Source organism: Malaya genurostris, chromosome 2 (genome assembly GCF_030247185.1).
Source record: "Malaya genurostris strain Urasoe2022 chromosome 2, Malgen_1.1, whole genome shotgun sequence".
Lineage (NCBI taxonomy): Eukaryota > Metazoa > Arthropoda > Insecta > Diptera > Culicidae > Malaya > Malaya genurostris.
The window spans coordinates 321,938,446-321,952,890 of record NC_080571.1 but is presented as its reverse complement, the minus strand read 5'-3'; the positions used below and the strand labels follow the sequence as shown (position 1 = coordinate 321,952,890).

General features: G+C 36.3%; 1 protein-coding gene across 3 annotated transcripts; it reads right to left on the bottom strand.

The window, feature by feature from the left end:
* Positions 1-793: 793 nt before the first annotated feature.
* LOC131431300 (striatin-interacting protein 1 homolog) lies at positions 794-6,957 on the bottom strand. 3 transcript variants are annotated; one of them, XM_058596919.1, is made up of 10 exons: positions 6,770-6,957; positions 5,836-5,958; positions 5,421-5,704; positions 5,173-5,348; positions 4,953-5,117; positions 4,720-4,895; positions 3,217-3,385; positions 2,947-3,155; positions 2,641-2,885; positions 794-1,818 (listed from the first exon to the last, which is right to left on the bottom strand). In XM_058596919.1, the coding sequence occupies exons 1-10, from the start codon at positions 6,827-6,829 to the stop codon at positions 915-917; spliced, it is 2,511 nt and encodes an 836-aa protein (XP_058452902.1). In that variant the 5' UTR covers positions 6,830-6,957; the 3' UTR covers positions 794-914. The 3 variants fall into 3 exon arrangements, with proteins under 3 accessions (XP_058452902.1, XP_058452900.1, XP_058452901.1); XM_058596917.1 differs by having other exon boundaries at positions 5,836-6,475; positions 6,770-6,909; XM_058596918.1 differs by having other exon boundaries at positions 4,750-4,895; positions 5,836-6,475; positions 6,770-6,909.
* Between the last annotated feature and the right edge of the window lie 7,488 nt (positions 6,958-14,445).

Sequence of the window (14,445 nt, the reverse complement as noted above, 5' to 3'; positions counted from 1 at the left end):
TTTCTCTTATAAGTAATGAAATATTGTTGATGAAATTTGGATGGAGGTCAGGGTTTCAGGTTCTTCCCTACGTTTAACAATCACTTTACTTTACCCGCAATCTACTAACAATACTCTTCACCCTACAATCTACTAACAATACTCAATGAAAGAATTATTTAGCTTGTTGATATGATTTCAATTCTCCCTTGTTATGCATTGAAACATGCCCCTAATACTGACAATTTTCCAATTTCCGAACCGGAAGTCATAAATCCTTAGCGTTCCTACGAATCTAAGTTTATAAAAATTGGTTCAGCTATCTTTGAGAAGATTATATGCTTATTTTTGTACCATCCTTCGATATATCCGTTCTATATGAGAAAGATAAAAAAAACTTATAACGATGATCCTAACAAAATCAGCAACTGCGTCGACGAATCAATTGACGAAGGCATAATTAGTGAACCACTAGCTTCCCAAAAATACGGTACGCTAAGAATCGGTTGCGGAGACTCAGTAAAGTCAAATTCCCATCGATAAAAAACAATTTTCGCGAGATTTGTGTAAGAAGTTAATTTGGTTCATGGCGACAGCGGAAAATTCCCCATCGATGAGAACGTATTCAAAATGGTTCTATTGATTTTCAGGTGGTCTTGTGAATGTCTGCATTCCCTAATTAACAAACATCATGAGTTAAAGCCTTGGTGAATTAAATGACATAATATTATCTGCATGGGAAAATATTTCGAACTAACATTTTACGGAACCTAACACCAGTCATGTTTTCGGAATATAATCGATAACATTTTTGTTTCTACGTAACATAATTTATTCCGCTGTTCGGCCAACTGTTAGTCGGTTTGCATTTATCGTCACTGTTTCGATTGTTGCATAAATATGCTCATAACATATGAACAATCTCAGATTACTTTTTAAGTGAAATCTTGACCTGAAAGAAGCAAGTCCCAGTCAATGTTGTTGTTGTACACCTCTTGCTGTAACCACAGCTCATAGTTTTGTTTGAATTCTTCACTTAGCTCGATTTCTTCCGGTTTTCGACCGTTCGCAACACTACCCCCGTTCATGTTGTCTCCTTCGATGGGATCCTCAAACTCTCTTTCGATAATATCGGGAGCGCTGACTTGCAGATAACGTCGATTGTTGAATCGATCGACGCAGTTCCGTAAAGCGCACTCTTCTGCCTGGAAATCCCATGGCCGAGCATCCAGGTCATTACCAAAGGCCCAATCATCGTTGAGTCGGTGCCGAACTTTAGCGTAGATAGCGCTGATTGTCTTCATGTTCGACTTTCGCCACTGTCGTCCCAGATATTTCGTTTGCATTTTCAACAATTTTAGCACGTACAGTTGCATCAAAGCGTGTCGAACTTTCAGTGTTCGTTTTAATATTGGAGATGATTTGAACACGACCAACATCATAATACGCGAGTGTTTCCACTTGGTCAATTTGTTCAGGATGCGCAAGAGATTGATGCAAGAGAACACGTTTCGCCACGAGTATGGGGCCGAGTCACCGATAATGAGTGACTCGGACGTTAGCTCCGGCTGTTCGCCTATAACGCACGACGGAAAATCCATAATCGGAATAACATTCTTCGAACCAACGTAGCTCATGATGTTTTGGTTAAAAAATTTCAGTACCAATGGGATGCAGTTGGCAAATACCAGATGTTGCGACATGAACTCGAACTGGTAGATGTGATTGATTTTGAAGTGCTTCAAATACAGCAACAGAATGGCGGATACCGCCTTGACGGTGATCTCCTTGTGCCGGCTGACGTCGATACCCAGCTTGGTGGACTGTGTGACAGTCATTCTGTAATGAGAAAGATAACAAGAATGTTGCTATTAGTCTGCGTCACTGTGCGTGAAGGAATAGGTGATTTTGTTTAAACAAAGTGCCTGTCTGAATTGATTATTTTTTAATACTTTTGTTATTTTTATAGCTAACTCGATACTCAATTATTAGAGGAATAACATCTAGAAAAAAAAACAAGTTTTTAATGCTTCTAAAGTATTGTGCAATTTCAGTTATGCGCTAGTGTGCGAACTTTTCCTCTAAGCTCTTCATAAGGTTAGTAACGATTTTAAATGTTCTTGTCCAATCTTTCTTCAACTCTTCCACTTTATCACCAGCTTGAACATCTTTACGAAGATACCTCGTTACCAGACATCAAATCGATTCAATAAGACAAATGCCAGGAAAATTTTGAATTATTTTAACTGGATTGTCATGCTGATGAATCAGCGGCAACAGATATTTTTCAAGCATTGATTGACGTAAATATCGCAATGCATTGCTTCAATAATGAAGTACGGATCGCAACTTTTCCCCAAACTTCCGAATCGCAATACGTTTTCTAATATGTCCAGCTTATTTAGTGTTAATCAGAGATATGAAGAAAATGCATGCGATCAAACTCAAAATCAGTTTAAAATGTCACTGCTTCTGCCTAGCGCCTGTGATCGCACATACCTTCATTGGCCATTAACTTCTATTCTACAGTCCTATGTTTGTATTTCGGAGGGTGGTTCTCAATATTTCTACATCCTATTTGTCCATACTGCGGTTATATGAATGAAATGTTACGGTCAATCTTTCAAATTTAGTCATTACTCTGTACTGGAGAGTACTTACGGCATATCTTCTGGTAGTACGTCTGCCATAATGTTGATACTTTCGGTTTTCGCCTTGGATGTTGGTGCTGCCGCTAGTAATATCTTCAGTAATGAGATCATGTACTGCGGAAGATTCGGGAGTATTGCTTGGTAAAGCGTTTCCGTGGGTGTCTGAGGGATTTCACCTTCGGAAGTGGAAATTGGATTACGAGTAATGTCTTCCTCTTTTTTGATTTGCACGTCGGCTAGACTGGTGTACATGTGCTAGAAATAAAGCTTGATAGGATATTGTTCTTAGCGTATGATAGTTAGTTAGTTAGTTTACCTTCTTTAGCGTGAAAAATCCTTCTTGAATCGGTTGCGGAAGACCGGCCAAAGTTTGTTGATCGTCCTTCAGAATGTACCCAATGAATTTACTCCTCGAGGTGTTCAAAAATATGTCGATATCTTTTCGACGAATTTTAGGTGCCCACGGTAATTTGTTGGTGAGCTGTTCCATCGGTTCTTGGGTATCCGCCGGTGGAGTACTTTCGTCTGCAAATGAACAATGACAACAAACCCGCGTCTTTTGATAGAAGATGTCGGCGAAACTAACCTCCATTGCTTTCGAGAGGTAATTCCATGTTCTGTGCCGCACTGCTATTGATGGGATCTTCATACTGGCGGAAGTATTCGGACAACTCTTCTTCGGCTTCCGTGGACGGCGCTTCCATTTCTAGCCCGATCTGCTCCTGTTCATCAAGCGAGCTTTGTTTGATAAGACTCTGCGAGTCAGACCGGGAACGGTGGTTCGTATGGAATCGGAAGAATATTAGTAAATAGTGCAGGGAATCGCATTTCCCAGTAACATATCGAGAGAACAAATGTTATTCCTTATGAACGCATATAACAATGAATATATTCAATGTAGGAACAATAATCTATATGAATAGTTATTTTCTACAGGTAAACTATCGAACGCAAGCAGTGAAGGTTGTTGATGCGACTTTAGTACAAACGTCCAAGACGTCAGGTTTGATGATGTCTATATTCAATGAACTCTTTCGTTCCTCTCTCTCATACACACACACACATTAAACGTCCTTCCATTTCATCTCATGCGGATATACATGGGGTCTATATTTTGCTATTGCTAAATTGTTCCATGAAAATGATTTATGATGGTTTAGTTTATGTGACAGTCGTACAATATATGCAACACATCCACCAACAGTGAACAGCAAACGCTAAACTAAAAAAAATAAGCTATAATCTATGATTTTCTTCAACCAGTATCATAACAAAACGAACGAAAAAACAGTATATAATAGCAATAGAAATGATACACTAGTGATGAACCAGTACTTTGAATAGAAAATGAGTGCAAGTTTAAGACAATGGTTGCAATAGATACAATATATAGAAAACGAATTAGCTAATAGATTGTACCAACCAGTGAATAATTAACCATACTACTTGAGAGCTACTAGAACATTGTATTGTAGAAACACTACTTATCATAATAAATGGCGATGATTTCGATTGATAAATAATGAGGATGATTACACGACATAATAACAGCAAACTACGTTAAATGAGTTTACATTCCGGTTTCGTTCATTTGGGCTTTACTGCTAAGTAAAAAGGTAGCAAAACAGCTCTCCTGAGTGTGTTTAATGGGGGTGGTCATTGAGAAAAGACAAAAATAAGTATAAGACGAATAAAACAGATAATAAATCAAGTTGCGAACAGAATTGCCGAATTGATAAACCGATCATCGTTCGTTTCAAAGAAGCAAAAGACTGACACGTTATTGTTCGCTGTCTCTGTTGTTTTTCGTTCGTTCGTACGATCGCATTTGATCGTCTCGTTGGAAGATGTTTTAGTCGCTTCTCTTCTGACTGTAGTCTTCTTTACTATTTCTGTTACGCTTGTTTTTTTTATTTGTGAAATCAACTTGCAATGATTGACTTGGAAAACTGATTTATATTTAAAAAAATTGTGAGCAGATTTTTATTGGGCAAAATTGTAAGAAAAATTGGAGAATTTTTTTTGAAATATCGAAAAAGTGGGGATTTAAAGAGGAATAAAAAAATAATACTCAAGAAAGCTTTACTACCTCTTGCAACTGACTAGTATTCGTACATACTCTTCGGAAGGGTTTGCTCCGCTTTGGGTTCTGATTGTCTTCGTTCGATGGCGCCGTGATCGGGGGCGAACTGGCGCGCATAACTTTCGACACTTCCAAAGTGTCTTCCTTGTTCGGGGGAAGATCAGCCGCTTCCCGGTACTGATCTGTTAATGATAGAATTGAGCTGAATTAGGTTACTCATGTCCGAGGACGAATGTTACCTTTTAGCTGTTTCAGCGTTTCCATCCCACCTAAAGAAACAAGAGACACTTTCCATAGTAGCAGCAACACTTTCTTCATTGGAAAGTGCGGAGCAAAGCCACTACAAAATTTGGTTATCATACCGAGCAGCTTAACGGAAAGTAATTCATCTCCAATGGGGTATGCTGAAAAGTAAGGTTTGTTTAAACGGGATCAACCAACTCCTAGTCGATGACTTACTAATCTCATTGATGAAGTTAGACACTAGCTGTGCATAATCGTCGCATTCACTTTCCTTTTCTGCGCGCATCACCTCCGTAACAATGTACAGAACGGATAAGATAACTCGCAGGTCAACGGAATCCGCCAAAGAGACGGCCACTTTTCGAATAGCGATACTAGCCGTTGATGAGTTACTGAAACGTAACAAAATACGATCTCAATACGACATTCAATCCGTTTGAATCAACCATAGAAATAATTCTTACTCTATCTCCAGATTCAACAATTCTACAAACGCACCAAAAACGCCGGCCTCGTACAGTAGCATTACATTCTTCCGGGCAATCACCTGCTGTTCTTGGTCGCACTGGACCTCCGCCCAACAGCCCTGTGCTAGGTAGAGAATACAGCGAGCAGCCTTCATACGCAGACTTTTTTTCGACATATCCAGCTGGTCAAGCAGTTTGAGAATTATTTCCCGTTGTTCCTTCTCCGACAGTTTCTGCCAACTAGGTGGAAGCTTGTAATATTCCATCTGGTCTTCGAATGCCTATATATTTTTGTAGGTAGAGCGTTTAAGGTAACGGAAGTTAACAGACATAAAGCAAATATCATGCAGTTGAAGCTATTGACAACCACAAACCGATCTGATCTCTGATCTGAAAGGAAGTAATTGATTACCTTCACATTGTGCTGGAACTCGGCCTGTTCGGTGTAACTATACAGTTCCGCGATCTCGTTGGCGTGCGAGTCCGCATCCGCGTAAATGAAATCTAAATCGGGAAACTCTAAACCACTGCTTCCCTGCAAAAACATTGTGTCAATGGTTAACCAATATTTTTCTTCGAAATGGTGGTCTAGTGGTGAATGAGAAACTAGGAACATCGAAAAAGCGACTGTATACAAAACCTGGGTGAAGGGAACTGATTTACGAAAAAGATGAATGTCTACTTCAGATTTATAAAAATGAAACATAATAATTAAAAGTACATCTTGTAACTGAGAAAACAACAAACAAAAAATAATACTTCGGTCAGCAGACTAGTATTTGTAAGTTAGACGATTCTCAGTGAACGAAATAAATTGTGTCTGAATTTAGTGGTGATTGATTTTTTTTTAGAAAATGGCAGTAGTAGGTAGCAGTAGGGGTACTCATCGATTGCGCTTAAGGTGTCGGTTATTTAGATTTTCGTTTGGCTAAAATGTTTCGTGTTTTTGCAACTCAAGAGAGGAAGATCGCGGAAGTGCGACAGCGCTGGCGGCGGGGTTGCTGCTGCGCGGGTTTGACTTGGACGGTCGATTTCAGGTCACTTACATCAAACTAGTAAAACGGTAGCACAGTATTATTATCGTAAACTTAAAAGAATAAATAATTCATGGCGCTGAAAATATCTAACTTGTTTCTGCGTCGAATGCATTGTCGATGCCAAAACAAATGCTAACACGAGAAAGTAAACATAAACAGCTGTTTCTGCTGCTTCCTGCACACTTCTTTCGACGAAGTGCGTAGGATGGTGCTCAGCCCTATAATGATCGATTTTTAGCTTCCACGGTACCCGACACGAAGCAAATTTATATTTTCAGTCGCATTTAAATTCAATATTTTCCTACTTACATCCAGCATGTCGTTTTCGAAAAAGTTGTTAATCGTAAGAATATCACCGGAGCTTTCCATGGTTGCAGTTTTTAGCCCAATTCGGGCTTATTTTCAGTAGTAAAAACCTAAATTTTCACAGTTTTCGACCTCTTTGGGAATGCAAGCGACTTATTTCTCAGTCTCACACATACTTTTTGTTGTTCCACTTTTGACAGCTTTGAACCCTTCAGAAACGGATTGATATGAGATGAAGTTGAATGGCGAGGGGTCCACCCAAAAGCTAACAGAATAACAAATTTAGTAGATATACTGCGTTTTAAAGAGGAGTTTCGGTGCTTATTTAGAGTTAGTTATCACTTTTAACGGAAAAGATTATTCTTCACAATAAAAATATTGTTTTTTACCTTTTTTTATATATATAAAAAATAGGTATAGAATTCGCTCAAACTTTCGAAAAATTTTCCGAGGCCCGGAGGGCCGAATGACATATACCAATCGATTCAGCTCGACGAACTGAGCAAATATCTGTGTGTGTGTGTGTGTCCGTATGTGTGTTGTCAACTAAGAGGTCGAGATCTCAGAGATGGCTGGGCCGATTTTGATCAAACTAGTTGCAAATGAAAGGTCTCCCCGTCACCCAAAACGCTATTGAATGATTTTGGGATCGGATGATTACTTTTCGAGTTATACGAAGTTTTATGTCAAAATTTTCAGTTTTTTGACAGTATCTGTCACAATTGACCTTGAAAACAGAAAATGTTTTCAGACTTAGATTCCGCACGATAATACCTATCCAACAAGCCATAGATTGTTAAAATCCGTCCATTTTTAACGGAGATATCGAAATTTTTGTGTAAACGACTTTTCCCCCTATTCCAGCAGTAGGAGTTTTGAGCGCTGTATGACAAAGAAATGCTTGGGAGCAACGGAAAACACGATTTTTTATACTGTTACATATAATTGTTTCTAAGTACCAAAAAGACTGTGTACAGCATCCTTTTCCATGACATTTAGCCTCGGACCGATTTTGGCACGGCTCGTTTTTGGCAACATAATCGTTCGAATATGACATATATAAACCAGATGATGGCAGATTTTTTTAATTATATTGTTTTAAACTACTTACAGCAATAAATGCTGGAAGAACATAACATCCATATACCATTCGAATCAGTTCGTCGAGATCAGCAAATGCGTGTGTGACAAATAATTTCACTCAATTTTCTCGGAAAATTTCTTTTCTACAAATTCAGATTCATACGAAAAGTCGTATGCTCCCAAACAAAGTTCCTGAATTATGTTTGGTTCCGACCTCTGGTTCCGGAACTACAGGATGATATATGAAACGAAATCAAAATTGTGTAACTCATTCTACTCGTAGATGGCTGAACCGATCTAAGATTCAAATGAATTCTAAGAATCATCTAAGATTCAAATGAAAAGTTTCAAGATTTTATAAAACATTTTACTCTTCAGCCAGATCCAACATCCGGTTTCGGGGATACAGGGTGATTGGTATAAAAATGACTATTCGACATAAATTAATCAGGTTTATCGGGTTAGCAGATTTGGATAGCCGATAAAAAAATTAACTTTTTGTCGATTCAGAAGGCACCTAAAAAATTTATTCGTGCTATGATTTCTCAAAGATGTCTTCACTGATTTTCAAATATTTTGAAACAAATGTAAACTATACAGCTATTCAGGTGAATTTATCTGACTTCGGCCATACCGATTTTATTCCGGTTCCAGTATAAAATCGTTTCTCAAAGCTCAATCGTTTTCTCAAAAAAAGCCTAATCAAATATCAGAAACAAAAATTCAAATTAAAACAAACTTATATACAAAATTAATTAATTTTATACATACATACAAAAATTAATTAATTTTATCCAATTATGACTTCCGGTTCTCGAATTACATGATGATGAATTTTTTAAAATTCAAACCGATATAGAAGATGGGATTGAGCTTCAAAGTTGGACTCAAAACTGTTGTAATTTATTCGTCATATGGCCATACGAACCGGTTTGGGTTATGCTGGTTCCTGAATACCGGCTCTGGAAGTACCTTAAATTACCGTAAACTCTAAAGTGGAACTTACATATCATGTCATCTTTAATCGATTATCACACTTCTAGATTGAAATTCGATCCGATTTGCAGTTTCGACATTACAGAGTAATGAGTGATTAAAATCTCAAATTGTCGCTTAAAACGACGGTCATTAAAATAATGTCATGAAAACTTAAACACCGAAGAATATTCATGCAAAAAACACATGCAGATTGGTAAAAAAAGGTATCATCTCACTGCTAGGTGGATTAAACACGTTTTTCTTTCTTTATTCGACAATATAGTTGACTAATAATTTCATAGATAAATCTAATAAATAATGAAAGAATGAAAATACTGCGAATTGAACCATCAACCAGTTATGAGCTTGAAAATTTTGTTCATCATTGTTTTTACGCTTGTTCATATTTCGGCATAGTTTTGCCGATGTACAGCAAATAGTTTCACGTTGGCAAAGGTTCATGAGGAAGTGTAGAAAAAAATATCAGAATGTGAAACTGTACATGCATGTTAGTGTTTACGTGAATGTGAATTTGTGTAAACGCGTGTGTGAAAATGAAAATTTTGTAGGGAAAGAAAAATCGATTTTCACGAACTTTGAATGCTTTGGTCGGTAAAAAATGCTAACTAAAATCTGAAATATTACACATGAAAATGCTTCAGTTTGCGGACTCATACGAGCTACAGTGCAAAGCAAAGTCCTGACATTACATCCCTTTTGTGGAATTTGACCTTTCTGTTTCAACAGACTTCGCCGCGGATTCTTAGTGTACAGCAGAGATGCCATTTATACAGATTTATCTGTATTATACAGATTTTTACATGCTCATACAGATTTAATACAGAGTACACATTTTAAACAGATTTCCTCGATTTAATACAGATTTATACAGATCTCACAAAAAGTAAGAAAAAAAAACTTTTTTGTCTGAGCTATCTTTTGGTATTTGATAACAGTGACGAGATAAAAGTCTATCAATCAACGGACAAATAACAAATTAATATGGAAATCTGTTGTTAAATCCATTTATATTATCATTTGAAACCAATTTGAACTGATATTCAAGGAAGTAATGGCATCATGAAACTTTACTGTCAAACTGAGAGTTGTAGTTAGTTAGTTAGTTGTTTATTTTAGCCCGGTTTTAACCTATCGGTCATTCACCGGGGGACTGAGAGTTGTATAATCCGACTTGACGTTGCATATTGGGTGTTAAAATTCCAAGTCAAATTATGAAGACAACAATTTTAAACTATATGGAATTACAATTCAATTGTTGTGAATAAAAAAATAAAAAAAACTATGAAATTTCGTCGTTAAATATTCTTGTAAGCGCGGTAATGACTGATTGAGTCAACCATCCTACAGCCACAATCTATTGAAATAACTTTTAGGATCATTTTGTTGTAAGAATTTCAATTTATTAGTGAATACAGATTAAAACAGATTTTTTATTCAAAGCAATACAGATTTTCTATGAAAATATCTGGCATTTCTGGTGTACAAAGTCATTGAATGGCTAGTAGCTAGGACAGGACCTGACAATTGTTTATCCACTTCGAGAGCCAGTTTCGAACCAGCTCGTGATTGGTTGAAATTGACATAAGTTAATGAATTGATATTACTGCAGGGTGGTAGAAAATGTGTTGTCAGTATCGTCGGTAACAATGTATTTTGATATTGCATTTTTTGTATTTGAAATTATTAATTTCAATGTGTTAATGTGGAAAGTATACGATCATATTTAACAATCACTGGATGATACAAAGAGAGTCTGAAATCACGAAGTGTGATATGGACGAGAATATTGACTATGTTAGTTGTACTTGAGAATAGCACCAAATCTTTAGATACTTTTATCACAGACTAACAGACATGACAGTATGAGTAAATTCTTATAAAAAATAATTTTTCGTGATGCACTAGCTCCACCTATATTGTACTGCGCGAACTATTTACTATCTGTACACCCCTTGTGTTATGTAAAAGTTTTTTTACTAGTTGGTTTCCCCTCGTTTGTCAACACCGATCAGCTGCTTGCAGGGATGCCTGATTTCATCAAAATATTTGAAAATGAATCGTCACAATAAATTATTGGATTACGTTGATAATATATTTAACTTTTTCGCGATGTTGGAAGGTAACCATTTATTTGACTCAACGTTGTTCATCTAGACTATTTTTTATTGTGTTGGTAGTTTTCACCCGAAATTAAGTGGCGGCAGACCAGAAGAAAGTAAATAATGTACCAAAACGGGTTCGATTTTGTCTTGCGTTGGAGGATGAGAAGTAGGCACAATTATGCAAATAGTTTTGGCAATATGTATTAAATCTGTATCCTGCATGAAATTCGCATGGACGTATACAAATCAATACATTACAGGTAATTCTGTATGAATGGCCACTCTGTTGGTAAATGAAAAAAAAACACAGTCTAGATGACAGACAGGATGTTTTTGATAGGGTAACGTGGCGCCATCATGACACAGGAATATTCGAAATGACCGTTAAAATGATTGAAGAATCTAATTTGAGTGTCCTGTCTGTTAGTCTGTGCTTTTATTTGCTAATATTTTTCTCAAATTGAATATTTTGGATACTATAGTAAATAAAGCTGCAAAAATTAATTACTTAAAAATGTGTTTTAGAAAAATTTTATTAAACTGTTAAAACTTAACGTTTTCTTTAAAACAAGCATCTGATCAAAATGAATTCAGAGCTATATTTTTGACTGATATAACATTTGTCTAAGTGTTTTTAAATAATAAATAATCGCATGTTGTAAGGGAAGAAGCTTTTCAGAATGAATAATTATATCTACTGGCAACAGTGATCGCGAGGGATGTATTATTTATAGCAGGGAGCAACCGGAATAAGAAGAGAAATATTTTTCTGGAAAAAGAAATCAGTTGTCTGGTCCTGTCCCAGGCTAGTAGCTACAGTGCAAAACAGTCTTTAAGCTAAAATCCTGTTTCAATCCACCTAGTGGTGTGATGATGCCTTTCTCATATATGAAAAACAAATTATGAAATTACCTCACGTTCCAAATGATCAAAAGTAAAACATGTACACCACTAAAAACAGATACAAATACAGGCTCACATATGAACTGTGTGTAAAATTTGCTCAAGCAGAGCGGCGAATACTTGCAGATGTTACCGCGATCGATACTGTTTTGGGTGTATCATTCATATCACGACTAGGTTTACCACCTCGAATATTGAGTCTTCAAGTCAACTTAAAACAATTGTTTGAATCAAATAAAATTATTTTTGAAATAAATTTTAAATCAAATAAAACATCTTTTGCATCAAATTTAGTGTGGCAATGTATACTAGATTCAAATATTTTGAGGTATGGATTCAAATTTCAAAATTTTATTTAACAAATCAAAAATTTATTTGATTCAAATGCTAGTTACAGTTCCTTGAATGTATTTGTATATGTTGGATAGATTCAAATAAAAAATTGTTGACTCTTGAATTAAACTGAATCAAATATACTGAGTCTTAGCTTCAAATTCATTGATTCTAAAACATTTTCATTGAATCAAACATTGGTACTAGTTGATTGTTTGATATTTAACACAACTTTTGATAAGATTCCATTGTGTTACATCATTTAAACGGAAAATGTACGCAAGTAATAACTTTCGAAGCAGTTAACGAATTTAAACTAGCTGCACTATTGAAATCGTTCGAAATGTGCTATTTGATTTGAAATGTTTATTTGATAATTTGCTTTCAATCAAATAAAAATAAAATAAGTGAAATGAAATTCAGGTGGAAATGAAATTTATTTGAATTCAAAGCAAGAATTTCTTTTATTTTTTTTTCTAATAATAATTAGCTTTGATGTAAATATCAAACGTATTTGAATCATAAGAAAATGAAAATAAGCGCTGATACAAAATTAAATATGTTTGAATTTAAAGTGTAATAAATATGTTTAAATTTAAAGTGTAAAACTTTTGTTGTAACATCTGATGCTGGAGAGGTAAATGAGAGCTAATTATACCTTATTTTTCTCACTGTGTTTGGACTTACTATAGATCTATGTTATGACTAACTACGGATCTTTTTTAAATGCCTAATTGTTTGAGCCAAACTATCAATGTTAAAAATAAATATTGTTTTCAATTCGTCCAACATGAGTCGTCATGAAATCTTTACTGAATGTAAAAATATTTTGCAAAATGTCAGGTGGGTGGTAAGGGGTTCAAAAGGTGGAGAAGGCGCAAAAATTCGAAAAAAAGTACGTCATCCACAATATTGACACTATAAAACAAATTCTGAAAACGAAGTATGAATTGTCAAGTGCAAATACTTTTATATAATAAGTACTCTATTGTTCAAGGAACTTAATGTTGAAAAATTTTCCATGGGGAAGGATGGGGTGCAGGGTTGATTCAATGGCTGGCGACGAGCATCGAGTTTTTTGAAGAAGTATGCTTGATACAGCAAATACCCGAAACCCGACCAAATGTTGGTACCCAAACCCGACCCCGTGTACTCGTGTAATATGAAAAAATCTTTCCCCGTACCCGAACCCGACAAACATTCTGCTTCTGTACACGAACCCGACCCGTACCCTTCGGGTTCAGGTCGGGTTTCGGGTAAAAAGACCCAACCATCTCTATTCTGAATGATGGTATGAAAGTTCAAATAAACTTCGTCCTGTATTTCCGGAACCGGGAGTTGGATTCGGATGAAATTCAACATCAATATATGGATCATAAGACCGGAAGTGTCTGTTATTTGCCCTTCGAATTTCATCAATGATTCTATAGTAGTTTTCAAACGTGCCTAAGACTGTTGAAATCGATTATGAAATAGAGCGAGAAAACTGAGGTATAAGATCACACATATTACCCAATTTCGTCTAGAAGAGCCGAATGATATATAACATGAAGGGTCTCCGATGTTCGGACCTATTATCAAGGCAAAACATACACTAGATCGGAGTCGATGGGAATGATATATATCATAAGTCATTCGTATTGGATACAGTGAAAAACATAAATATGCTCCATGTGCCCAAAATCAAAAATGTCATATGTTCGAGTCCCGACCTGGAAGGATTCTTAGTGTCAGTAGGATCCATAGTACTAGCCATGCAATGATTCTGTACACTAAGAATCGGCTGCGAAGTCTGTTGAAACAGAAAGGCCAAATTCCACAAAAGGAATGTAATGCCAGGACTTTGCTTTGCCCAAAATCAGGCACATACCCAGAGGGGGGGCCGAGTTCCCGAAATCAGAAACCAAAACAAAAACAAATATTATGGGGAAGATTACACCATGAAACAGTAGTTTTAAGAGTTTCGCGATGGTCGAAACTCTATTACCACAGTGTCAAAACTACATAAAATGGAGGTTAAAACCGATAAAAATAATATTACATAAAATTTTACTGGACGACCGGAAGGAGAAAGTTCACGAGCGTGTTAAGCAATATTCTGCAGATGAAATAGATATCCTGCCGCTGGATCTCGCACATACTAATTTAGACTTGAAAAGAAGAACGCAGGCGCACTTCAAGCACATGTTTGGCTGGAACCATTATCATACCCCAGAGAACAGAATGATTAACCGACAATGGACTGAAGTTAAAACGAGC